Consider the following 25241-nt stretch of genomic DNA (forward strand, 5'->3'; position numbering starts at 1 on the left):
AATAAATTTAATAAAACTTAGTGTCTGCTGATCTTTGCTGGTTCATGTAGAAGTTGACATGGATCTTGTGTAGAACCTAGGTGTGGCCCTCTAGATGTTTTTGGCCTCCAACTCTTGTCAGCCTCAGCCAGCATGATCCACGGCCAGGGATGATGGGAGTCCAATAGGCCTAACAGCACCTGGAGGTTCCCCGGCCCTGCCATAAACAAAAATGGAGATTATGCACCTCTGACTTGTTATAGTCCTCATTTAGCGAAAACAGGGTATTGCCTCATTGGAGGTTGGGTAGGAAATTGTTCATCTTGCAAACCTCCTAGTTGAGAAAGGATTTGAACCCTGGGCTAGAGCAATAGGAAACACGCACACACCTTTTTAAAAAAGAGCCATGCTTCTACTGCCTTTCTCATGGTGTGAATTCCTTGGTTTCCTTGTATTTCATCCTCGCCCCCCCCCGGCTCCCCTGTGAATTTTCACAGTGCAGGCTTTTTTTCCTGCCCCTTGCTGAGTGTGTGAATGGACTAACTGCTGCCTTTCCCTGCCACTTTCATAACACTGGAAATTGAGAGCTGTTGGCCAGGACAAGGGGCGTGGGGGGGGGGAGCGAAAACCCTGAAAACACTCTTTCAAGAAAATGTCACATCTGTAAGGGGAAAGAAGTGCAGCTGTGTTAAAGTATCCTGTCTGAGGGACAAATTTGCAGCTGAGGAAAACATAGAACTTGGGGTTTGGACATGTATTGTTGGTTTGGCTTCACTGTTCCAGATTTCCATATCAAAAGCCCTGTTGATGCAGCCAGACAGGATATTCAGAATATATAGAAGGAAAGAGGGTGGGAGATGATGGCGGCAGGCCTCAACTTCCATGCCAGGCTTCCCCAACAGGGTGCTCTCCAATTCCCATCACACCTGACCATTCCCCGTGTGGTCTGGATCTGACACGATCATTCCCCGTGTGGTCTGGATCTGACACGAGTTATGGCCCTGCTACACGAGTTGTGGCCCTCCATCCTATGGAGAGAACCTGCTTTCTCCATTCCGTCATTTGCTCCGTGCATGAAATATCAAGCTTACTGAAGTCCAGGGCCCTCTCACAACATACTGTTTTGTCTCGTTAACAGGGAGGGCAAAGAAGGGGAAGGTGAGGGAAAAATGTTTGGCCAAAAGTATTAGCTTGAGGATAGAAGAATTAGCGCTGCTGGATCAGGCCAATGGCCAATCTAGTCCAGCATCCTGTTCTCACAGTGGCCAGCCAGACGCCTAATGAGAAGGACCTGATCGCAAGAGCGTTCTCCCCATTTGTGATTCCCATCAACTGGTATTCAGAGGCGCAACACCTTTGACCGTGGAGGAAGACCATAAAGCCATCATGTCTAGTAGCCATCAGTGCCTCTTCTGGGAGCTATTTCCATAGTTAAAATGATGTGTTGTGTGAAGAAGTGTTTCGTTTTGTCTTTCCTGAATCTCTCAACATTTCTGCTTTCTTGGATGGTCCCAAGTTGTAGTATTATGAAAGAAGGAGAAAAACTATTCTGTCTGCTTTCTCTACACCATGCATAGTTGTTGTACACTTCTTGGTAGATTGTGATAAGCTTTGGAAAGCAGAGATCCCTGATCACTGGTAGCTTTGTGGGGGATTATTTTTATTGTAAACTGCCCTGTGATCTTCGGATGGAGGCTGATATAAAACTGTTGTTGATGATGTTGTTGTCGTTTACCCAAACCTTAGCTATTTAGATTGCAGAGGCTTTGTCGTGATCACTGTTCTCCAGTTATCAGTGCACAGAGTTATATTCACAGCACAGCATTGTGAAACTGGTAGCTCGAGACCGGAACGAAATATTACCGGAGCATTAAGCTATTGCTTCTGAAAATAGCAGACCTCCCATTCCTCTCTCACCCAGTAACATCCAGTAAAACAAAATGCACAACAGGTATTCAGCACACTCTTTTTGAGTTTTATTTGATCCATTCTAAACTATCATAAGGAAGAAGCTGTTTGTTTTTAACAGAAGCTGATCCTTCTCAGCATGTCAGATCCTGTATGATGTCACAGATTCTGAATGTTCACATAAAAAACCCAGCCCTGCCTATGCCTCCTTGGAGCAACTTATTGGAATAACCTGATTCTTGGACATTAAATAACTATCACTGGTCTTGATTGAGACCATAGCATGTGACTTAACCTATTGCTCCTCTACTGTGGTCCTGGAAATATATCCCCATGTCTTACAAATAGTGATAGTAAAAAAGAAACGCCCATATGAGCCACCTGGTCATTATAATCACAGTACCCTGCAGGTGATTTTTGCCCCTTGACTTTTCTTTATTTATTTACAGCATTTTTGCCCACTGAAAAGGCTCCCAGAGAAGCTTATAACGATCAGTAAGGCAGCCCATGTGGTCATGCTTACAGTTTAGTTCAACCCCCTGCAATGCAGGAATATGCATCCTTTACAGGTATTGAACCTGCGACATTGGCATTATCAGCACCATGCTCTAACCGACTGAACTTTTTGTATTTTCCATGACTCGGTAAGAGTTAAAAATGACTTGGACTTGGCCCCAGAAGTTGCTCGGAGCACCAGGACTCATCCCTGTGAAGGTGAAGTGATAATAAAAAGGGTACCCCTAAACATGTAAAGAGTGCCTTCTCTTACCAGTAAGAACAAAGCAAGATGACATAATGAGCAGGCTGCAGCAGCTGAGGATGAAAATTGCACTTAGGTTTCCCCCAACATCTGACAGAACATCTGGCTGTGATGTCACTGCATCTTGTGTGCCACTGCTCTGTGTTATTGGCTGGCGGTGAGCAGGGAGTCATGGAAGGGAGTCATGCTGCCACAACACGTCGGAAAAACTCTTCTAGATATAATGGAGGGGTGGGAATGGCTCTGCAGGTCCCATGTTTGGTGCAAGTCATGCATTTGTCGCAATGCCAGTTTTGACCCTGACTACCTTACCTACTTAAGTGCCATCCCAGATACTTACAGGATTAGAGGGGAAACCACTTTTAAAATTGTGAGGGTAACTTCCAGACAAATTTCCTGGCCTCTCTTATTACACAAATTGAACAATCAATGTAGTGTGGCCCACTTTTTTGTGGCGGGTGAGAGAGACGAATCCCCTCTTGATTTCAGAGGGGGGGAGTGCCTCGTTCTCTGATAACCTCTTCTCCTTTTTTGAAACTCCCAGTGAGGTCAGCAATGACCTCCTCATGCAGCAGCCCCCCAAGTGGAATGTACTTTGTGTGCAACTCCCAAGTGTAAAATATGGGGAAATTGCTGCAATTTGGGGCATTTTCCAGAGAGGAACTCTGGAGGATGAAAAGGGCTTGGCATAATAGGCATCTCTCACCACCTAAGATCTGCTTTAGAGGAATAAAAGGGGGGGGAGGCAAGAGCATGGACGTTGTGGGGTGCGCGGGGGGGGGGGCTGCGAATGAAGAGTGAGTGTTGATGGTGCTACAGATAGAAGAGCCCCAGTAAGGGAGTGGGGAGGTGGGGAGAGTGGTGCTACGCGGGGAGAAAATGGAGTGTCAGATATAAGATGAAGTGATCGCAAGCACAAAGGAATTTATATTCAAATATTTAAGCATTCTTGAAAGGATGCTCGGAGCAGAAATTCCTTTTCTCTGCTCCCCATGTAGAAATGACTTTAACACTCAGCCAGATGCTAATGCAAAGTGACTCAAGCTATTCCTCGCAAGCATAGCTAAATTGCCGTTATTTGTTAAGCACATTGAATTCAGCTGCGGATACAGCAGTTGGTTGCATTTAGAAAGCATCTGTACACCCCTCTCTCTTCTCCTTCTTCTTTTTAATCCTCCAAAGCAGAGACAAGTCTACCTATCTCCTCCTCCTCCGCTGGCCCCCTCTCCCTCTCCTCCCCTGCGCTAGCTGGGAATTGTCAAGTGACAACCGACCAAATCCTTTTGGACAGGAAGCCTTCATCCCAACTCCTATATACTTGCAAAGCGGGGCCTTGTGGTCGGGATCAGGGAGCCCATTAAAAGCGCTTTGATGGTATGGAAATCCATCTTCATGAAGCAGGCCAGGCCCCTAAGCAGCCTGCTGTTTAGCTGTGGTTACAGATCAGTCATTCATTTCGGAGGGCAGTAATTGTGCTGACGGCTTGTATGGCAAGGGAAGTACATAAAATAATCCAGGGCCCTCCGCCGTGGCACTGTGAGTTAATCTTCTTTAATACAGATCAGCTGTTGTTCTAACACATGACTTTGCGACGGCCCTGGTGACTCCACTTCAGCTTTTTTGATTAAGTAACAGGAGCTACAGCCCTCATCTGTGTCCACTTTTCGTCTGCCACTTTTCGGTTGTCAGGCTCCGTCTCAACCTCGTCTCCTTTGCTCGTTTGCATGCCTTCATCTCGGAGTTGGGGAAGAGCGATCCCCTTTCAGTGTTATGCGCTGAAAGGAGGCAAGCGGCCACCAGATTCCTCCTCCCCACCCCCCATCCCCGACCCCAGCAAACCTCTGAGGTAAACATAGTGCCTAATGTTCTGGCACAAACATCTGAGGAATTCTGAGGGGAGCGAATAGCCTTTCAGTAAGACCGGCAAAGCTTCGCAAGGATGGGTGAGGTGTCTCCATCGACTCCCAAGGAACCCACACAAAAAAACATGAATCCAGTTTGTTGCATGTTTGTTCGTTAAGACCATATCCATCCACACTGTACATTTTAAACACTGTCATATCGCCTTTAACAGCCATGGCTTCCACCACGAAGAATCCTGGGGACTGTAGTTTGTTAATTGTTGTTAGGGTTCCCAAATTGCAGAGTGGTTTAACAGTCAGTCCCCCTTCCCAGGGAACTCTGGGGATTGCAGCTCGGTGAGGGCTATAGGGGGTCTCCTAACAACTCTCAGCATTCTTGACAATCTACAGTTCCCAGGACTCTCTGGGGAAATCATAGAACTTTAGAGTTGGAAGGTGCCATGAGGGTCATCTAGTCCAGCCCCCTCCAATGTGGGAATCTAAGGCATCCATGACAGAGGGCCATTCAACCTCTGCTTAGAAACCTTTAAAAACGAAGGAGAGTCCATCACCTGCCGAGGAGTCGGTTCCACTGTTGAACAGCTCTTACCGTCGGAACGTTCTTCCTGATGTTTAGATGGAGTCTCGTTTCTTGTAACTTGAAGCCATTGGTTCAAGTCCAGCCCCCAGAGCAGGAGGAAGCAAGCATGTCCCCTCTTCCATGTGACAGCCCTTTAGATATTTGAAGATGGCCATCATATCTCCTCTCAGTCTCCTCTTTTCCAGGCTAAAATACCCACCTCCTTCAACCGTTCCTCATAAGGCTTGGTTTCTAGACCCTTGATCCATCCATGTTAAAGTAGCATCATAGTGCTTCCAATGTTTAGTGTGAGTGTGGCCATATAGAATATTTATACCCTGCTTTATAGCCCCAAGAGGCTCTCAAAGCACCTCAGAGAAGATTCTCAAAATGAAATCACACTCAGATCTAGTAGAGGAACGGAAGTTCTGTGGTTTTTATACAGGTGCCATACATGCTGACCTCCCAGCAACAGAGTCACATCCACTTATCAAGAGCGTGAGCATTACCAGTGTGTGGACACACCACCAGGAATGCCAGATTGACTCTGCTGGTGTGCCCACACATTGCCAATGTTCCTGCCATCTTGCCTGGTACTTGGCCGCTTCTGTGTCCATTTGGAACCAGGATTTATTCAGGCAGCATTTCCTATCCTCATCCTTGCTCTTCCCAGGCATCATGTTAGGCGGAGTCTCCACCTACATCCTCTTAAGGAAGCAGGGTGGGACTAAGCAACTGGAAATATTTTCCGGTCCGTGATGGAGGCAAGTCTTCCCTTGGTGATTTCTGCCGGGCAGTAGGCCCTCTACATCAGGGGAGCAGGACTGAGCTTTGTGGCCTTTACTCAGTCTGTGATCCTTTAGGCTGTGGGGTGAGATGTAAGGGAAGATCAAAAGTTCTCCAGAGAGAATTTTCAGGGCAGGGGAAATTTCAAAGGCTAAAGGGGGAATTGTGTATGGAAGAGTGTTCACATGCAGATGGCCCCACCAGTTCAAGCCTCAACTAAATTATTGCCGGTAGCAGGGACAAGATGAACTATAGACCCCTTTTCACCTTACTTGTCCAACAACTGTGGGCATTATTACTATTATTGTTGTTATTAGCACCATGCGGGCAGGGAACATAGACATGTTTGCTTCTGAAACTCTACAAAACATCCAATTGTGCTGATGTCATTGTATGAATCACCACTGCAAATGCTACCATCACAGTCGTCAACACATTATCAAGAAAAGGCATGTGGCCATGATATTCCACCAGGAAATTGTTTCTGGAATGCCACCCATGATAAACGAACAACCTAGAAATATGTATATATCCCCCTCCCCCCAAGAAGAGATCTGTAAATAAGTCTTGACTAATGTGTCTTCCTGTGATCACTAGTCCTACCCGGATAGGAGAAAATAAATTTCATTTTATATGCACGCATATAATGAATGCAGCTCAGATTTTAATTGAGGAGGCAATAAAGTGTATTTTTAAAATACCTTTACTTTTCTTGGAAGAGTTTCAACCAGGGAGAGAGAAAGAGAGAGAACGAACATGTGCCCGGCTTGTGTATTTTTCTGGTTTCTTGGAAACCTGGGGACACAGTTGTATTTATAATTGTCACCTCCAGTTAATTATAGCTTGATACTTGCTGTATCTAAACAAAAAATAACTTTTAAAAAAAGCTTTGTTCCAATAGTGCAGTTTAACATCAAGAGAGAATAATGCTTAGGAGCCATTAAAAATATGTCACCTTGCCCCATGTAGAGTTGAGAATTATCTGCTTCTCCATGTGGCCTGAAGTAGAATGAAATTCAAATGGGCTATATATGGCCAAGACTGTGCATTCCAAAGCTGGTGCAGAATCTCAGTACCTACCTGGTACTGTACGTGGGTGGCGCTGTGGGTTAAACCACAGAGCCTAGGGCTTGCTGTTCAGAAGGTTGGCGGTTCGAATCCCCGCGACGCGGTGAGCTCCCGTTGCTCGGTCCCAGCTCCTGCCAATCTAGCAGTGCGAAAGCACGTCAAAGTGCAAGTAGATAAATAAACAGCGGGAAGGTAAACAGCATTTCCGTGTGCTGCTCTGGTTCGCCAGAAGCGGCTTTGTCATGCTGGCCGCATTACCTGGAAGCTGTACACCGGCTCCCTTGGCCAATAACGCGAGATGAGCACTGCAACCCCAGAGTGGGTCATGACTGGACCTAATGGTTAGAGGTCCCTTTACCTACCTGGTGCCCAAATCACAAAATACAACTTACCAGTGAGCTTTTAAATCTGTACTTCTTTGAATCCTGTCCCATGGTTCATCAACCAAAAATGCTGTACACAAAGCAATTTTTACAGGAAAATGTGAGTAAAAATATTATTATTTATTACATTTTGGGGGCATTTTATCTTGCCCAGGGCAACCCAAAATGTCTTACAAACAAACAAACAAAACTCACATAGATATAATAAAACTAAGTTTGGGAGCAGGGGGAGTAATACATTAAAAACTTCCTACCTACTTCTAAAAGGCTACAGATAGTTAAAGGCCTGGTTATATAGAGAGGAAAGTTTTTGCCTGGCTCCTAAGGATATATAATGATAGTGCCAGGTGAGCTGCTTTGGGAAGAGCATTCCACAGTCAGGGAGCCACCACAGAAAAGGCCCTTTCTTTTGTTGCCACCCTCTGGACTTCTTCTGCCAGGGGCAGGTGGCATAGACAAGGGCCTCAGATGCTGAGTGCAGGATTTGGGTTGATTTGTATGGAAAGAGGCAGTCTTTGGAACTATTTTGGTCCTGAGCCTCAGGTGGCGAAGCGGGACAGGCTGCCCCTGGCTGGACAACTAGCACCATGTAGCAATGTAACCACATTGTATATGTCTAAATCTTCACCAGTAGTATCTAGGGAAGTTGTACAGAACATGGAAACATCATGAGATGACAACATTGCAGAGAACAAGTTATCCTTAATGTTACCGGGGGGGGGGGGGGCTGACCAAAGGGATGCTGTTGGAGGGAGGGCTTGCAGCAGTTCCATGTTAAGCATGTAAGTGGAATCCCCCCTCAAAGAATGCAGTCCCAGGAGTGAATGCACCCCCAAGAAATGTGCATTTCATAATTTTCTTGATTTTTGAACCCAGGCCTTTATTCCTGTTCCCTTTGCCGCATTGCTTTTCTCACAGGGTTTGTGCCTGTGCTTGTGGGCTGGAGAGCTGCAATAAAAAGATCTCTCTGCTACAGCAAAGGCAGATTTTATTTCCGCGAGTTTAAAGAGAGCAGAATCCAGATTGCTTTCCCCCCTCTCCCTCCACCCTCCTCTCAATTCCCACTCCTCACTTCATCCTCCTCAGACTCCATCATCTTCCGCTTTCCCCTTAAACAGTGTACCAGACTTGAAATGACAGTGACCAATGTTGACTTAATGTGGATGTTTAATAATGGAAAAAAGCATGTCAGCTCCAACGCTAGTTACAAATGGCAGGAAGTGTATCGAGTGGCAGCCCTGTGATAATTTTGCATCCATCATGCTCTCCCGATGCTTCTCCGGCTGCCTGATAGATGGGGATGAGCAGCGTTCACTCTCTAAGATGCCGGGGGAGTGTCTTCTTGAGCAGAAAAAGTGCTTCAGTCTTTGGGAAAGGGAGTAAAAGAGCATTAAGCCTCCCATTTCGCAAGGCCTTTTCTCATGGGATATTCTGGAGTGAGGCCATGTTCTTCCCCACGACTTGCTAGAAGCAGAACAAAACACAGTATTACCTCTGGTTACGAACTTAATTCATTCTGGAGGTCCGTTCTTAACCCAAAACCGTTCTTAACATGAGGCGCACTTTCGCTAATGGGGCCTCCCGCTGCCGCTGTATCACCGACGCGTAAAGGTAAAGGACCCCTGACAGTTAAGACTAGTTGCGAATGACTCTGAGGTTGCGGCGCTCATCTCGCTTTACTGAGCGAGGGAGCCGGCATTTGTCTGCAGACAGTTTTTCCAGGTCATGTGGCCAGCATGACTAAGCCGCTTCTGACGAAAGCAGAGCAGCGCACGGAAATGCCGTTTACCTTCCCGCCGGAGTGGTACCTATTTATCCACTTGCACTTTGACATGCTTTTGAACTGCTAGGTTTGCAGGAGCTGGGACCAAGCAACGGGAGCTTCACCCCATTGCGAGGATTTGAACCACCAACATTCCCATCGGCAAGCCCTAGGCTCAGTGGTTTAGACCACAGTGCCACCTGTGTCGAGGGTAGTCTTATCCAAATACCCATAGTACAACATGCATTGGGTATTGCTTTTTCTCCCACAGTGGGCAAGAGCCCAAAGCCAACAATGTGTGAAACTCTACTGAGAAATGTTGGGAGCAGGCCGTCACTCAGTTTGTGGAGCACATCTTTTACATGTATGAGGCTCATTTCCATTGGGTTGAATTCATCCTAGTGCTAGGGCAAATGTTCCAGCAGTGCAAAGATTTCTGTGGCACAACAGGAAGTCCTCTGCTTCTTCCCCTCCCATGCTGTCCATGAATATGCTCTATGGCAGGCATCCCCAAACTGCTGCCCTCCAGATGTTTTGGCCTACAACTCCCATGATCCCTAGCTAACAGGACCAGTGGTCGGGGAAGATGGGAATTGTAGTCCAAAACATCTGGAGGGCCGAAGTTGGGGATGCCTGCTCTATGGGTTCCACCGACCTTCTAGAGCAGATCTGGGGGAGGCACATGAGAGGGGGAATTTCCCATTGCCCAAGCGAAACCCTTGCACTGGTGGGACTCATTAGAAGAATACCAACCATTATCTCCAGATGTGCCTGAGTGGGAACATCAACTTTGTTCCCACTTTGCCTTTTTTTAAAAAAAAAAAAAACCACTTCAGAAAAAGTTTGCTGACATTCAGTGAGAGGTTTTGCCTTCCGCAAGTAACGTCCGAACAGGCAGTGGGATTCGTATATGGGTAGACGGGTTGTGGTGAAGTGTGCAATCTGCTTTACATTAATGCTACCCACAGTCACCAGACATCTTTGCAACAACGCGTCAGCAGGGGCGTGTGGGTCTTATGTCATCGCCCATCCATCACACCGGATGTCAAGCCCGTTCTGTACCTCCCATCAACAGCCTTCACGGGATCATTCACATCAAAATGGGCAGTTTATCCAAAGTGCTACTGTATGGAAAGAATTTTGCTCTTCCACTCCCATCATTGCATCGTAGCTTCTTCCCTTAAAAGAGAGAGAGAGAGAAATATGAAAATAGATGTCAAGTTGATATAGTACCAAGATCGGACTTGTTTTTTCTTCAGCCTTAAACATTTTGATTTGTTTTGAGCTTAGCTCTCACTCCCTTTTTTGCCATTTGGTTCTTAGCATTTGTGCTTATTTATGGCCTCTGCATATAATGGCCACATGCCTTGTTTTCACAGATGGTCAATGAAAGATCCCCCCCTCCCCTCTCCCTTCTATTGTAGCCTGCTTTTTCGGTTTTGCTATATTTGTCACACTGCCACTGCTCACAGCTAGCGAGTGCCCACGCATGGTAGAGATTGATTATCAGATGGATTTGGGTATATGTACTTTCCTCTCCTCTCAGTTTTTGCATAGATGGCTTCGATTCTTTATATATAAAGCAATTTTTTTAAAATAATAATATTAAAGTGGGGGTATTCTACCCCCATTGGCTTTTGCGAACGCATGGATTTATTTGTTTGCTTGCTTGCTTGCTTGCTTGCTTGCTTGCTTAAAGCATCATATCACCAAGAAACTCAGGATGGCTCACAATTTTAAAGCAATAATGCACTGTTCTCGTTTATTGGCTCCCCTCGTTGACTAGTTTTGAGCAAGCTCTCTAAAGACCTGCTTATATACGTCCACTTTTCACTGAGAAAGGTGCTGCTGTTTTATGCCTTTTGGTTGTGCCTTTCACCATTGCTGCAAATTTTTTTTTTAGTGCGAACGTTGCATTTGGCTTCTAACCTGTTTTGATGTCATTTGTTGACCTGCTTACAGGGGCTTTGCTTTGGCCCTGTGACAAAGTGGTATTAAAATATGCAGATGAATAAAACACGGGGGGGGGGGAAATAAGAGAGAGAAACTTAAAAGAAGAAGAGGAAATCTCAAAAGCAAAATATCCAACAATAATTAAAAGCAATCAAAATCTTAAAATAAATAAATAAATAAATTCTAAAGGATACACAAAATGCAAGAGATAAAGCAAAACTTCTTGCACTGAGACCCTCCAGATACTTGATCTCCCACCATCCATTATCATATGCCCAGGAATGATGGACTCCAACAACAGCTAGAGGGCTGCAGGTTCACCACTCCTATTTCATACCATAGTGTGGGTGCCACAGCAGAGAAGGCTCTGTCCTGTGTACCCACCAGCCATTTTTATTTTGATGTTATTTCTCACTTTTATGTATCACCTTTCCATCTAAGGAGCTCAAGTTGGGACACGTAGTTCCCTGCCCCCCGATTCCATCCTCCGAACAACCTAGTGAGGTAGGTTAGGCTGAGAGACAGTCGGTGCTGAGTCATTGTTGTTTTTTCTGAAAAGAGGGCATTAGGCCAAAAACGTTTGGGAACCTCTGCTTTAGTGGAAGAAATTGCTATTAAAGTACTATATATGAGTGCTTTAACTGGGTTAAAGTATGTGAGTATGTGGTCCTAGTCTTAGAGTATATTGCTGGTCTGTGGCTATCACTGGCCTGTGAGTGCTCCCATTGGAGAACAGCTTTTACCAAATGTGTCATGGGCTTTGAAGACACTCAAACTCAAGACGCAAGGGAGAAACGTGCTAAGAGGAAGGCACGCTTGGCAAACCCTCACCGTTATCAACTCCTGCCCGGAAACCAATGTCCCCACTGTGGAAGGATGTGTGGTTCCAGAATTGGCCTCCGCAGTCACTTACGGACTCATTGTTAAAACCGTGTTTATGGAAGACGATCTTACTCGGCTACGAGTGATCGCCAAAGAAGATAGCTATGTAGACTTTCCCATCTCTGGGTATCTCCCTCCCTTCTTTCCTGCAGCACAGTGTTACATGTTGCTAAATTTTAAGCGGAGCTTGGCCTGTTTCCCCCCAACGTATTGTGATGCCACATCCAGGCCAATAGATTTGAAACTGGTACGAACTGCAGTAAGAGAGGGATTAGGCTTCCCCTGTGTCTCAAGCTGTCAGTCTGACACCTTCTGCCATCACTTGGATGCAGCTGAATGGCAGGCGAGATCTAGCATCTTCATAAGGAAGCTTGCCAGGCCTAAGAATGTGATTAAAACCCATCCCTTTATTTCCACAAATCTTTCTGCCTTCCCGCACGTTTGTTTATTTGTTATTGTTCTGTTTTTTGAATTATGCACGCAATGGCCCTTTGCACTATTGTAAGATTTCCGGGCAACATGCAACCGATTTCGCTGCGGCACAAGTAATAATCGTAAATCGCATTGCATACTGGATTTTCGCAATACATATCTGAAGGAATGCCACACGTCCCCAGAAATCACGTGTGATAGCATGCCCGTGATATCTGCTGTTGACTTAGCTGTGCATTAACTTTCAAAACATTCTGTTTGGAGATCTGATTATTGCAGCGTTCAAATCATTCAGATTACTACACAACGAGGTGATATTAGGGAGTAAAGAGATAAGGAGAAAGGGTTAGTGAAGAGATTTTCAACCTTTTTGAGTCCACAGCTCCCTTGACCAACTACATTCTTTCTAGGACACCCCTGTGGGGCTCAGAAACCCAGGTATGTCACCCCTTGCCTGCAGAGCTGGCAGCCCCTCACCCTTTTTCAAACACCCTCCCTTGTGGAGTGTTCCCCTAGCCTCCTCTCCCCTCTCCTTGGGAGTCCTCCAGGCAGCCGCTGTAGCCACCCCTGGTCTCTCAGTTGCCTCAGCTCCTGGCTACCAGCACCCCCCTGGCCAGCCCCAGAGGCACCATTCACCTGCGGAGCTTGTAGCCAGGGCTGCTGCAATGAACAGCTGTGCAAGACGTGAAAGGGCATCAGAGGAGGGAGGGAAGGAAAGAGGGACATAGGCCAGTGTTGCCTGCAGCACCCCTGACCACTTAGGGTGCCATGGCACACTGGTTGAAAACCTCTGGGTTAGTTGATCCCATTTAGATTTCCCCCACCCCCCTTTTGTACAATTTGATTTACTGCCTGATGAAAATGTTCTCAAAGCATCTGCCTTTAACAGGGGAGCACATCGACACATGTTTTCACAAAGGAAGCAGCAAACCATTGTCAGCTGCAGCTTGAACTGGGAACTTAATGGTTTGAGGCTAGAACAGGTATCCCCAAACTGCAGCCCTCCAGATGTTTTGGCCGCATGATCCCTAGCTAACAGGACCAGTGGTCGGGAAAGATGGGAATTGTAGTCCAAAACATCTGGAGAGCCGAAGTTTGGGGATGCCTGGGCTAGAAGCTAGCTGAACAAACTGCCCAGGACTCCATGTGCCTTAGACCCTTTGTAGGAGTTTGACTCCATCCAGAAAAAGCTGCAGCCTTTGTGTTCTTTCATTGGACGGACACACCAGAAATAACCCACCCACCCCATAAACCCACAAATCCAATGCTCTCCGTACATTCCAGGCCTAGAGGACAAGTGGTAGGGCTTCTGGGCAGAGGAAATAATTACAATAAAAAGCATTAGTGGCATTTTCAGCTTCTTTAATACATTCCCAGGGAAGTTGCGGTTGATGGAATGGATGTTGAGCCATTTTAGACATGTGCGGCACTGCTGAGCGACTGAGTCACCCTATTGTTTAGTAAACAATTGCCAGCAAAGCACAGTCTGCGTCCTGACTTTCTGTTTACATGAAAGCAGCTACTCCCTATCCTGTGTGGGCTGCAATTTTCATCCCTCTCCATTTTTTTTTTTAATGCCACCCCTCCCATATAAACGTTAACCCCTTGATTGCAAGGACCTCTCTGGTTCAGGAGAAAACGAAGACTGCCAGATTAACACTTTTACACAGCTTAAGTTTTAAGAAAGCGAGTGTGTGTGTGTGTGTGTGTGTGTGTGTGTGTGTGTGTGACATCCTTTGCTTGCAATGCAGAACAGCTAAGTGCATTCAGCTCCCATTGATATTGGGATTCAGTGAATATTACTGTGTACGTGGCTTGTGCCAATTCTGTTTTTCCAGCATAGCTGTCATTTATAAAATACCAGGTTTGTGTGGAGGGAGGATTTTCATATCAGTGCATGGACTCTTCTTCATTGGAGGTTTTTAATCGGAGGTTTGCTGGCCACCTGTCATTCCTGCATCCATATGGATAGCTGAGATTCCTGCATTGCAGGGGGTTGGTCTAGATGACCCTGGGGGGTCTCTTCCAACTCTATAATTCTAGGATTCTATGAACACTGGAAGGAGAGAGAAGCCCGTTTTAGGGCTGAGGGGCGAGTTTCGCCCTTTAGCGCTGTGGTGTCTCCAAATGCAGAACTTTCCCTACTGCAAAACGAGGGCGATAGTCTACCTTATAGGGTTGTTGTTATGGCGAAACTCATTGATGTGTGCAAAGCACCTGATGTGTTAAAACCCTTGTATAAAATAACAAAAGGAGATAAACTCACAACCAGGCATGAATAAGAACCAGATTCAATAGGTCAGTGCCAACTGTGCTTGGGGGGTGTTTGGAGTTTGAAGAAAGTGTTATTTATTGAACACCGAATGGATCTTCTTTTCCGAACTGGTCTGCTAAAAGCTTTGCAGCCAGGCTTTCAGGCCACCCGCGTTCCAGCCAAGAGCAGGGACTGAAGAGAACACTTTAAAAATAAGCTGTCATACAATTCCACCCCAAAAGAAGTCCTAAAATATGGTCGAAATTCGTTTACAGTACTCGCTTCTCTTAAGTCTACTTTTAGCTCCTATGGGTGCTTTTTTCTTTTCTTTCTTTTTTGGATAAGCAAGGGAGAGTTTAAGCAGCTGAAGAAGGCACTGGTTTGTGGGGTTTTGTTTTGTTTTTCCAATTTTAACTTCAATACAAACAACAAAAGCGGGTCTGGGGTAGGAGCAGAAATCTCCTGACTGATAAATCTTAGTTGCATTATAAATAATCTTTTGTCTACTTTGGTGGTCCGGGGAGTTTATATAATTGGAAGGTTAAAGCCCTTCTTTGTTGCTATTTCCCTGTTCATTAGAACAGTCGAAAACAATAAAGCGGGGCCACCAGAACGAGGGCTAACAATAACTGAGTCAACATTTGAAAGTCTCACTCTATTTTATCATTTCACGCATGGGTTTTATAGCTCTGTAAACTACATTTAAGCACATCAGAGCTCAGCCTGTTGCAACAACTGAGCCTGTTTCTGTTTTATGGCATGTTTTTTTGCACAACAGTCACTGTTCAAGGCAATGGCCAGAGATAAGAGGTGGCACAGGCCATAGTATCATAGGATCATAGAGTTGGAAGGGGACCCCGAGAGCCTCCTGCAATAACAGGACTCTCAACTAAAGCATCCATGACAGATGGCCAATGTTGACCTGGTGAGACACGTTGAGTGGTCCCATCCACAGATTGGTTATGATGTCCAAAAGAGAGAGGAAAACTTAAAATCTAGGAACATAGGAAGCTGCCTTATAGTGAGCCAGATCATTGGTCTGTCTACTTCAGTGTTGTGTATGCTGACTGACAGAAGCTCTCCAGGATTTCAATCAGGCCCAGAATGCCAGCACCCCAATGGTAACTCACTCATAATCCTCATGAAAGTACTTCAGTGTGAATTTCTCCCAATACACACATTTTGGTTTTTTGGTTTTGAAAAGATATATTTTATTTTCCCCTGAAAAAACCCCACATAAACATTCCAATGCACAATAGTTTTTCTTTTGTTTTCTCAACATCCCATCCCATTTTCCATGGTGTTTCCATGCTGTTTGTTATTTGTCCCCTTGTTGCTCACTACCTTCCCTCTCTTGTATCATAACAATAATACAACAATCTTTCATTCCTTCATGCTCACGGATTCATCATACTATAATATTTCTTTAAATAGTCCAAAAAAGGCTTCCATTCTTCCATAAAGCAACCATCGTACCAGTACACGCATTTTTGTATGCAATTTCCTCTAATGCAATGCAATTCAGTATGCCGTTTTCACTAGTATATGCATTCTTATGTGCAGTTTACCTAAATATTAACATTCTTGTACGCACTATTTGGCTGGAAAACTGCATTGCAAAATTCAGAGAAGTGTGAATTTTGAAGGATGGATGTGTTTCAGTTTGCACGTATTTTTCCTCCAGACTGTGTACAAATTCCTAGCTTAAAATACAGCTGGGTCATTCTTTTTTTTAAAAAAATGGATCAAAGCTGGCTTGAGAGAAAATCCATCCATGAGAAACACAAGCTAGATATGGATTGTGGATAACATCCTGTTTATACCCCTTCCTCAACTAACATATCGGATGCAGAGTAAACAGGAGTGTGTCCACAGCATAAATTTGGTAGGCTTGCCTTTCGAGTGCAAGCTGATTCAAATTTCTCCCCTACCCCTAGTTGCAATGCAGCCTCCTTTGTGCAGACTGGAAGTCAGGCTTTCCAAGACCTCAAGGATTCCCACCTCACCAACCCTCTCCCCACAGTCATCTCAGCTTGGTGTCTCTCTCTCTCACACACACACACTGCATTTGGCAAAAGGCAGAAAAGAACATGAGGTTGGGGAGCTGTGTCTGAGCCGGCACTTTTTGGCACTCTGGGCTGGCTTGCAGCTCCACAAGTGTGTGTGTGTGTGTGTGTGTGTGTGTGTGTGTGTGTGTGTGTTATCTGCAAGGCAGCAAATGTGAATGAAATGCATGCCTGCCTTTGGAAAAGGGAGTGGAGATGGCAGGGGAAGGAGCCGAGTACTGTGGATGGAGAGCTGAAATGAAATTTTAACCTTGAATCACGCAGTTAGAGAAGAGCTTTTTGGCAAACGGAGTTCACAGCTCTCTAGGATTTTGCCAGCGCTACCCTGGCCAAGAGAACATTTCGACGGAGGAATGCCACTGTCAGCCTTGCATTCACTTGGCCAAACCCAGCTGTAGAGTATTACTGTACTGCGTTGGGGGCATGGGGTGGGGGAACCCTGCACTTGAATCTTGAGCCATCACCCAGTTAGGCTGAAGTACTTGTGTGTGCATCCAACTAATTCTCCTGGAAGAACTAGAGAACGAAAGGCCAATTCAGCTCTATGGCGTCCATGCAGAAGCTGCCGGCAATCGCTCCTGTGAGGCAGGGCTCCACATGGCAGCTGTTTCGTTTGGAAGACATTTTCCATATGGTTCAACCTAATCGTTTGGAGGCTCTGCTCTCTATTACTGGAGGCCACCAGGGATATGCAGTGCTGCTGTGGGGAATCTCTCAGCGGGGAGGTCAAGCCACGTGCTTAGCAGCTGTCAAAAGGACTGGAAGGTCCTGCTCACATATTCATCCCAGCTATGAGCTCCTATGTGGTGGGAACATGAACCCCCCCCCCAAAAAAAATAAAAGGTAATGAAATTGCAAGTGACCTCAGCTACAAATGCAATATTTTCATCCTGGGGACAGGATTGCAGAAATCAAGCAAATCTTGCACACAAGGTGTCAATTTGTATGGTGGTAGGTAGTACATGCTTTCCCACAGCCCCTGCCTTCTTCCCTCTGAACATTCAGGCCTGGAACTAGGGCCGAGACCACATAACACCGGTCTTGAAAGATCTACATTGGCTCCCAGTACGTTTCCGAGCACAGTTCAAAGTGTTGGTGCTGACCTTTAAAGCCCTAAATGGCCTCGGTCCAGTATACCTGAAGGAGCGTCTCCACCCCCATCGTTCTGCCCGGACACTGAGGTCCAGCGCCAAGGGCCTTCTGACGGTTCCCTCGTTGCGAGAAGCCAAGTTGCAGGGAACCAGGCAGAGGGCCTTCTTGGTGGTGGCGCCTGTCCTGTGGAACGCCCTCCCATCAGATGTCAAAGAGAAAAACAGCTACCAGATTTTTAGAAGACATCTGAAGGCAGCCCTGTTTAGGGAGGCTTTTAATGTTTAATTGTTTTATTTCATTTTTCTGTGGTAAGCCGCCCAGAGTGGCTGGGGAAACCCAGCCAGATGGGCGGGGTATAAATAATAAATTATTATTATTATTATTATTATTATTATTATTATTATTATTATTATTATTTTCCAAAATGGAAATTTCAATATAAATTTGACAAAGAGGAACACCTCAAGAGTTATGGGGGAAGCCAAAGATGTTTTCAATTTGGAAAAGCCGTAGGCAAGTGCTGGACCCCTGTTGGTTAGAGCATTGCAGGGGGGTGAACGAGATGATCCTCAGGGCCCCTTCCAACTCTTATGATCTTTTGGTGTCTAAGGTCACAGGTTCAATTCTCGCACAGCTCTAGGAACACCTGGGAGAGAATCCCACACACACACCTGAAATCCTGGAGAACTTCTGCCTGACAATGCTGAACTCGATGGATCAATGGCCTGACTCAGCCTAAGCCACAGTCCGATATTCAACAAGGCTCAAGAATCTTCTCGTAAGGTGTTCAACATGTTGGCATTTACACTAGTCCAAATCCATGGGTCAGTTCTACATTGGCCGCACACGAAATGCACTGCTGGGCCTCAGAGTCTGAACAGCGCCACTGGGTTGGATCAGAATTGCTTTTGTGTGCTGACATGCAGTGTGACCTAAACCATCTCCCTACAAATAGAGAGCTGCAAATAGCGGCTACAAATAGTGTCAAGGCCTGATCCCCATCGCAAACAGTTAAGAGTTTCTAAGAGTTTCGGAAATGGCCATGTTCCAGCCAGCCGGGTATGATTAATGGGTGCATTTTGATGTGCAAACCTGAAACCATTGTGCTTCCCCCTTTGGAACCGCTAAATGGGTTTTGCAAGACGAAGGTGGGATGCCCCTCTGTCAACGAGCTGCAGTTAATTTGTGAGTGGGCAGGGACAGGAAAGAGGATCCTCTTCCTTTGTTGACAGAGTGATGCCATGAACATAAATTGAAATATCCTCCTGGAAAGTGCATAGCCCAGCAGATAGGAGATTGCCACCCACCTCTTTCTTCTTCTTCTAAAGCAAAACAGGTTAGCTGCTGCTTTTGTGCTTCATTTTGCCTTGGCGCTGTTCATTATATGGCCTTTTTGATTAGCACTGTGCCAAAGCCTGCCCTCCAGTTTTCCAAAAGTTTCCCACCCCACTGAAAGATGCTTCCTTGTTCCTTCCTCATTCACAGGGTACTTAGAATTTATGAGTGTGTGTAGTGCCTGAGCCTGGTGTTTGGGTGTGTTTCTTCCCATTAATGCAGTGTTTCCCAGTGTTTGGGTTTTTGGACTACAGTTCCCATCATCCCTGACCACTGGTTCTGCTAGTGAGGGATGGTGGGAGTTGTAGTCCAAAAAGAGCTGGAGACCCAAGTTTGGGAAACGCTGCATTAATGTTCTCTCCATTGCTCTGCAGCCTCCCCAGGTGCATGCAATACCTGATTTGACAAAGCCCCATCTGAGGAGCTACTTCCTGATGGCCTCACCTGGGTTGTAATGGAGACCTGGGCATCAAGCACCTGAGACTTGTCACTCTCTGATTGTGTTTGCCATTTGATGGGAATCACAAGTTGGGAGAGCTCTGTTGCAGCCAAGGGGCTTTCCATGGGCATCTGGTTGACCACTGGTGGCACAGGATGTGGGCCTAGATGGGCAATGGCATGATCCAGCAAAGCTCTTCTTACCTACATTTGCTCCCGGTAAGTTTCCAGCAATACAAAGTGTTGGTGCTTACCTTTAAAGCACTAAATGGCCTTGGCTCTGTATGCCTGAAGGAGCATCTCCACTCCCATCATGTAGCCTGGACACTGAGGGCCTGCTCCGAGGGCCTTCTGGCGGTTCTCTCACTGCAAGAGGTGAGGTTACAGGGAACCAGGCAGAGGGCCTTCTCGATAGTCGTGCATGCCTTGCGAAATGCCCTCCGTCAGATGTCAAGGAGATAAGTATCTATACAACCTTTAGAAGACATCTGAAGGCAACCCTATATCAGGAAGTTTTAAATGTTTAATGTTTCATTTTGGTTTTGTATATGCTGGAAGCGTGTTGTTGTTTAGTCGTTTAGTCATGTCCGACTCTTTGTGACCCCATGGACCAGAGCACGCCAGGCACTCCTGTTTTTCCACTGCCTCCCGCAGTTTGGTCATGTTGGTAGCTTCGAGAACACTGTTCAACCATCTCGTCCTCTGTCGTCCCCCTCTGGAAGCTAGGGTTGCCCTATTTCAAAAAGTGAAAATCCAGACCAAAAAATGGGGGGGGCGGCAAAGTTGTTGGGCGTTGTTGTTGTTGTTGTTGTTGTTTTGGCAAAAAGTAACATTGCCAAAAATGGCACTGCCAACATGGGTTGCCATACATCCAGATTTTTCTGAACATTTTGCTGATTTCCACCCGGACACTGCTTCTGACTGCGGTATTCCGGGTATGTCCACGAAATTCCAGACATATGGCAACCATACTGGAAGCTGCCCAGAGTGGCTGGGGCAACTCAGTCAGATGGGCAGGGTATTATTATTATTATCATTATTACATTCCTGTGTTCTTAAGGAAGAGAGTATGGTCGCATCTGGCTTCTCTGCTGAGAGCAGAAGCAGCAGGGTGACCTCTCTTTTACCTTAAAAATAAATAAATTCATACCGATTTCTCTAACAGTAACAGGTGACAGGAAAGAAAGACCCTACTCTGCCAGGGTAGACAATTCTGGGACAGAGATAGCAATATAAATAATCAGTACAAGACAGCTTCCTAAAATGTGCCAAAAGTAATTATACCTTGCTTCAAAAATCCACAAAATTAGGCACCGGCCACTAAACCCTAACAACAAATATCACAATGCAATCCGAACAACATAAATTTGAGGGCCAAAGCAGATGAGACGGTTTGTTACATATGAGTGAAGTTTATTACATGGCAAGGGGGCTTTTCGTTTTATTGGGTCGTCACTCTAATTCTGCATCCTAGAAAAGACGGTGGTTCCTTCGCAGAGTATCTGGATGCAGAAGGTCCCAGGTTCAATCCCTCCAAGTGGGGCTGGGAGAGACCTCTGCCTTCAAACCATAGCAAGCTGCTGCCAGTCAGAATCAATATTGCTGAGCTATATGGGCCAAATACCTGATTCCGTATAAGTCAGCTTCCTGTGTTTCTACTTGGAAAAGGTCATAGTACAGTGGCAGCAAGGCCCCGGATCAATCCCTTTTTTTCCAGGCAGGGCTGAGAAAGCTTCCTGTCATGTAGGGTAGAGAGAGCAGCAGGGCCGTCTTTACCCAGGGGTGCAAGGGGTGCGGGGCACCTGGGTGCCGAATCCTGGGGGCGGGCACCAGGCCCCCACAACTGAAGCCACCTGTCCCTGTCCCCACCTCCCCGGGCAGGGAAGCAGGGGCCGGACCCGCCGCAGTTCTCTCCTCCCCACTGCCACCTCTTTTTCCGCCTGTGCCACACGCCGCAAAGCCAAATGTATTGTTTATTAATTATGCCTCTTGAAAACTTTCTTGTTTCTTTCACTCAAACACCCTGCTACGTCCCTGCTGAGCTTTCGCTCCCCTCTTTGATTTAAAAACCCTTTTAATTTATGGATTACCGTGTCCTCTGCTTTAAAAACCAAATAACTTGTTTTGCTCATGAGAGTGTTCTTGCTTTTGTTTTGCTTTGGGTCGTCGTCTTCTTCTTCTTCTTCCTTTAGCCATTTTAATTTTGTTCAGTACATAAGCCGCAGCAGAGATTGGTTAAGTGTAACGGCTGGGCCTCCTCAGCCTTGGAGGCTGTTCCGTTGTTTTATAATTAAAGCTTTTTGCAACTCACTTTTCACCTCCTCTGCCCCGCTGCCAACTCTCGCATGCCATCCCTCTCCCTTTGCTCAGCACCAAGATTGACTGAAGGTTCACTTGAAGTCATGGCTCAAAGGGGCATAACGAAAGCATAGCTGACTGTTTTGACATCACTCGGCTTCAGAGTGACAGCCTCTGAGAATTATCTCAACTTTCCCTTTGATGGTGACTAATTGAATTATTTTATTATACTGCATGTTTTAGTAGTGGGGGGTTAGGGGTCGCCTTGTCGCTGAAACAGAGTCTCTGGTTCCTCCCCCCCTCCCCCTTATCGCTCCCGCGTTCTGCGGAGAGAGGCAACCGAAAGCCAGGCAAGTTGAACTGTGTGCGGCTTGTGAAAAGGAGGGTTGCCTTTGCCTTGCACATTTCAATTCTGCAGCACTGCAGCACTCCCAAACCTGGATGTGGAGGGGGAGGAAAGGAACATATTTCCAGCAATGATGAGTGCAGATACTGCACTCAGAGAAAGGCGCAGGCCCCGGCTAGCCTCTTCCAAAGTCCCACAGGAGAGGCACCATTCTCCTCCAAGCCAAGTGTGTGGCACTAATCCTGGCCACACAATGCTTCCGGCTATAGGATTTGCGGGAAAGCCATGTTTGCAGGAAAGCCATGCAGTTGTAAACACACTGCAGGCGCATTCCTGAGCTCTGAGCATGCCGTGGGGTTTGCGAGGGTGCTCCTTGGTCTTGCTGGGCATAACCCATTCCCAGAACTAGACTCTGAGCATCATCTCTGGCATAGGTGAGGAGCGGTGGTTGTGGGGTGGGGGAATGGCGGGGGTGGTGGTTATGCGCAACGTGTGACCCACAAAGCATGTCACAGCCATGGAGAGCAGCCGTCCAGGGGTTGTATAAATCACTGGAGTGCTGTATACAAATTTGCAAGTTTTCCCGACCTGTTCTCTTTGAATCCCACTCTTTAGCTGCTTTATGGATTATTATGAACTCCATGTGTTACTTTAACATGCATTTTTACCTGTCCTTATTGTCTTTAATATATATATGTATGGGGAGAGAGAGAGAGAGGGAGAGGGAGAGGGAGGGACTTTTCAGCATAGAATAAAATAAAAGCAGATTAATCTAAATAAACTTGAAAAATGCCTTTTTTACTTTAAAAAAGGGGAAAAGGGGGAGTACAAAGAAGAAATACAAAGCCCTCTGTCAGAGGTGGATCTTAACCCTTGTTTCACACGGAAGGGTGCGGACCCTCCTAGCTCTCATGTGCGAGCTTCCTTTTCTTCCCCCAGCCTCCCACCCTGGAAGACCTTCCCTTCCCTGCCTCTCACACAGGATCTTTCCTTGTGTAGCAAATGACACCGTTCTCATCTATTTTCCATCACCTTTTGCCCTCTGTTTGTTCTCTTGGGACGATAGTGTTCCTCCACTGCTATTGGGTATCTTTTCCCCCTCAGTTCCCCACCCCACCCCTACAACACCCGAGGTGTTGTTCAGATACCATAAAATAGCGAAATCTTGTTAGCTTCGTTGCACCATCGCTGCACCAAATAAAGGAGATTCTGACTGAAGATCAGGAAGAACTTTCTGATGGTGCAAGCTGTCCGACAGTGGAAGGGACTTCCTCAGAAGGTGTTGGACCCTCCTTCACTGAAGGGTTTTTAAGCAGAGGTTGGGTGGCCATCTGTCGAGGATTGTTTAACTGTGATTCCTGCATTGTAGGGTGTTGGACTAGACTCCTTCCAACCCTACAATCCTGTGAAATAAGAGTGAGGGAAGCGCTTCTTGCCCTCACCCTGGAATGTTGTGGGCGAAACAGTTTTAAGGAAAATGGATGAGAAAGTGATTGTCGCAGTGATGAGTGGGGTGAAAATGTCACCCATTTGCAAAGGTACTTCTGAAAAATCATTAGAAGGGATTGTTGCCGTTTACATCTTGTGAACAAGGTAGTCATTTTTGGCTCAGAGTAATTTCCTTTGGCTATTTTCTCAGTTGCCTTACTTGCATCTCAGACAAGGATAGGGATAAAAATTAACATCAGGAATGGCCCTGGCATACTTTGAACATCCTATCGATCGCACTGTTAAGTTTTACAAGGTTTTTCAGAGGCAAGTATCCATCGGACCCATCAGAAAAATTAGCAACTTAAATTGCCCTCTGGGTTGCTAAACGAAATCCACTTTTCAGTACACTGAATTCCACCAGAAACATTTGAACCGCTTGTGGAACATGCTAGCCGAGCACTTGCAATGTGTGTCAAACTAATCTGAATTTCACAAGCTTACTCATCCTCGGCTAATAAAGCTGTATTTTTTAATGGGAGGGGTGAATGTTCAAGCCATGATACTTCCAGCTCATAAAACCTCCCAAAAATAATTGTGTTATTCTCTCCCCACCCCCGGGCATTCACCCCACTTTCATTTACTTTTCCAACTCAGCCATCTTCTTCCTTATTTTCTAACCCTCCTTCTCTGGGGAATCTTGCAAATTACCTATGAACTTTGTGGTTCCATTGCATGTTAATAAAAAGACTCCTTTGTGCCCTCTCTTCTCTCCCCACCCAGGACAAAACGACACTGGAGAACCTGACTCAACAGTTGGCAGTCAAACAGAATGAAGACGGGAAGTTTAGCCACGCTATGATGGATTTCAACATGAGCGGAGACTCTGATGGTCAGTAGCGGAGCGCTTTGCCTTATTCCCAGCTGTTCCTGTGCATCCACTCGGGCGGTGGAGAAAGAACACTGATCTCCTTGGTACTTAGCACATGGCGAGGAGACACCCACTAGACAAAGCTGGTGATGTGCGATGCTGCAAGTCTGTGGGTTAATTTTTCATGCTGTCACAGTAAACGCCATTGCCAAAGTTTAGACCACATCTCTGGCTCAGTGAAGATGAGATGAAAGATGCAAACAGAAATAGGTTTTGGAAGAATGAGATCAGTTGCAGAAGTGATCAGTTAGCAGAGCCGATTGGCCACAGGACAGGCGCACCCTGGGACTGTAGCAGCTGTTTGAGTTGCACGGACCTTTCATATTGTATCACTGCAGAGGTGTCCGTGCATGAAAAAACAGGCGGCCATGAACAAGCATTTGTTGGCTTATTACATCCGATTCATACATCACAGGGCAGGGGGTTAGATGTTCACCAGGGTGGTGAAGTGGTAAGAGTGTTGAACCTGGTTGCCATTCAGCCATGGAGCTCACCGGGTGACTTTTGGCTAACCTACCTCACAGGGGTATTGTGAGGGTAAAATAGAGGGGCCTTGAGCTCCTTAGCAAGTAAGCTGGGATATATACCATCAACAACTATGTTTATGTGATTATATGGTGGAGGGAAAGCACACTAGTGCCATTATCCACCATGCCATAAAGTTGTACAACAAGTACATGTCTTAACTGAGTCCATAACATTTGAAAATGGGAGATGCA

General features: G+C 46.1%; 1 protein-coding gene across 14 annotated transcripts in view; it reads left to right on the forward strand.

The window, feature by feature from the left end:
* SOX5 (SRY-box transcription factor 5) overlaps positions 1 to 25241 on the forward strand; it is a 729285-nt gene that overhangs the window by 684175 nt on the left and 19869 nt on the right. For all 14 annotated transcript variants that reach the window (XM_060279172.1, XM_035127886.2, XM_035127887.2 and 11 more), the window contains one exon: positions 24375 to 24483. In XM_060279172.1, the coding sequence (XP_060135155.1) occupies positions 24375 to 24483 (109 nt within the window). The remainder of the gene's footprint in view (positions 1 to 24374; positions 24484 to 25241) is intronic.

The sequence above is a fragment of the Zootoca vivipara genome, chromosome 10 (assembly GCF_963506605.1).
Source record: "Zootoca vivipara chromosome 10, rZooViv1.1, whole genome shotgun sequence".
Taxonomy (NCBI): Eukaryota; Metazoa; Chordata; class Lepidosauria; order Squamata; family Lacertidae; genus Zootoca; species Zootoca vivipara.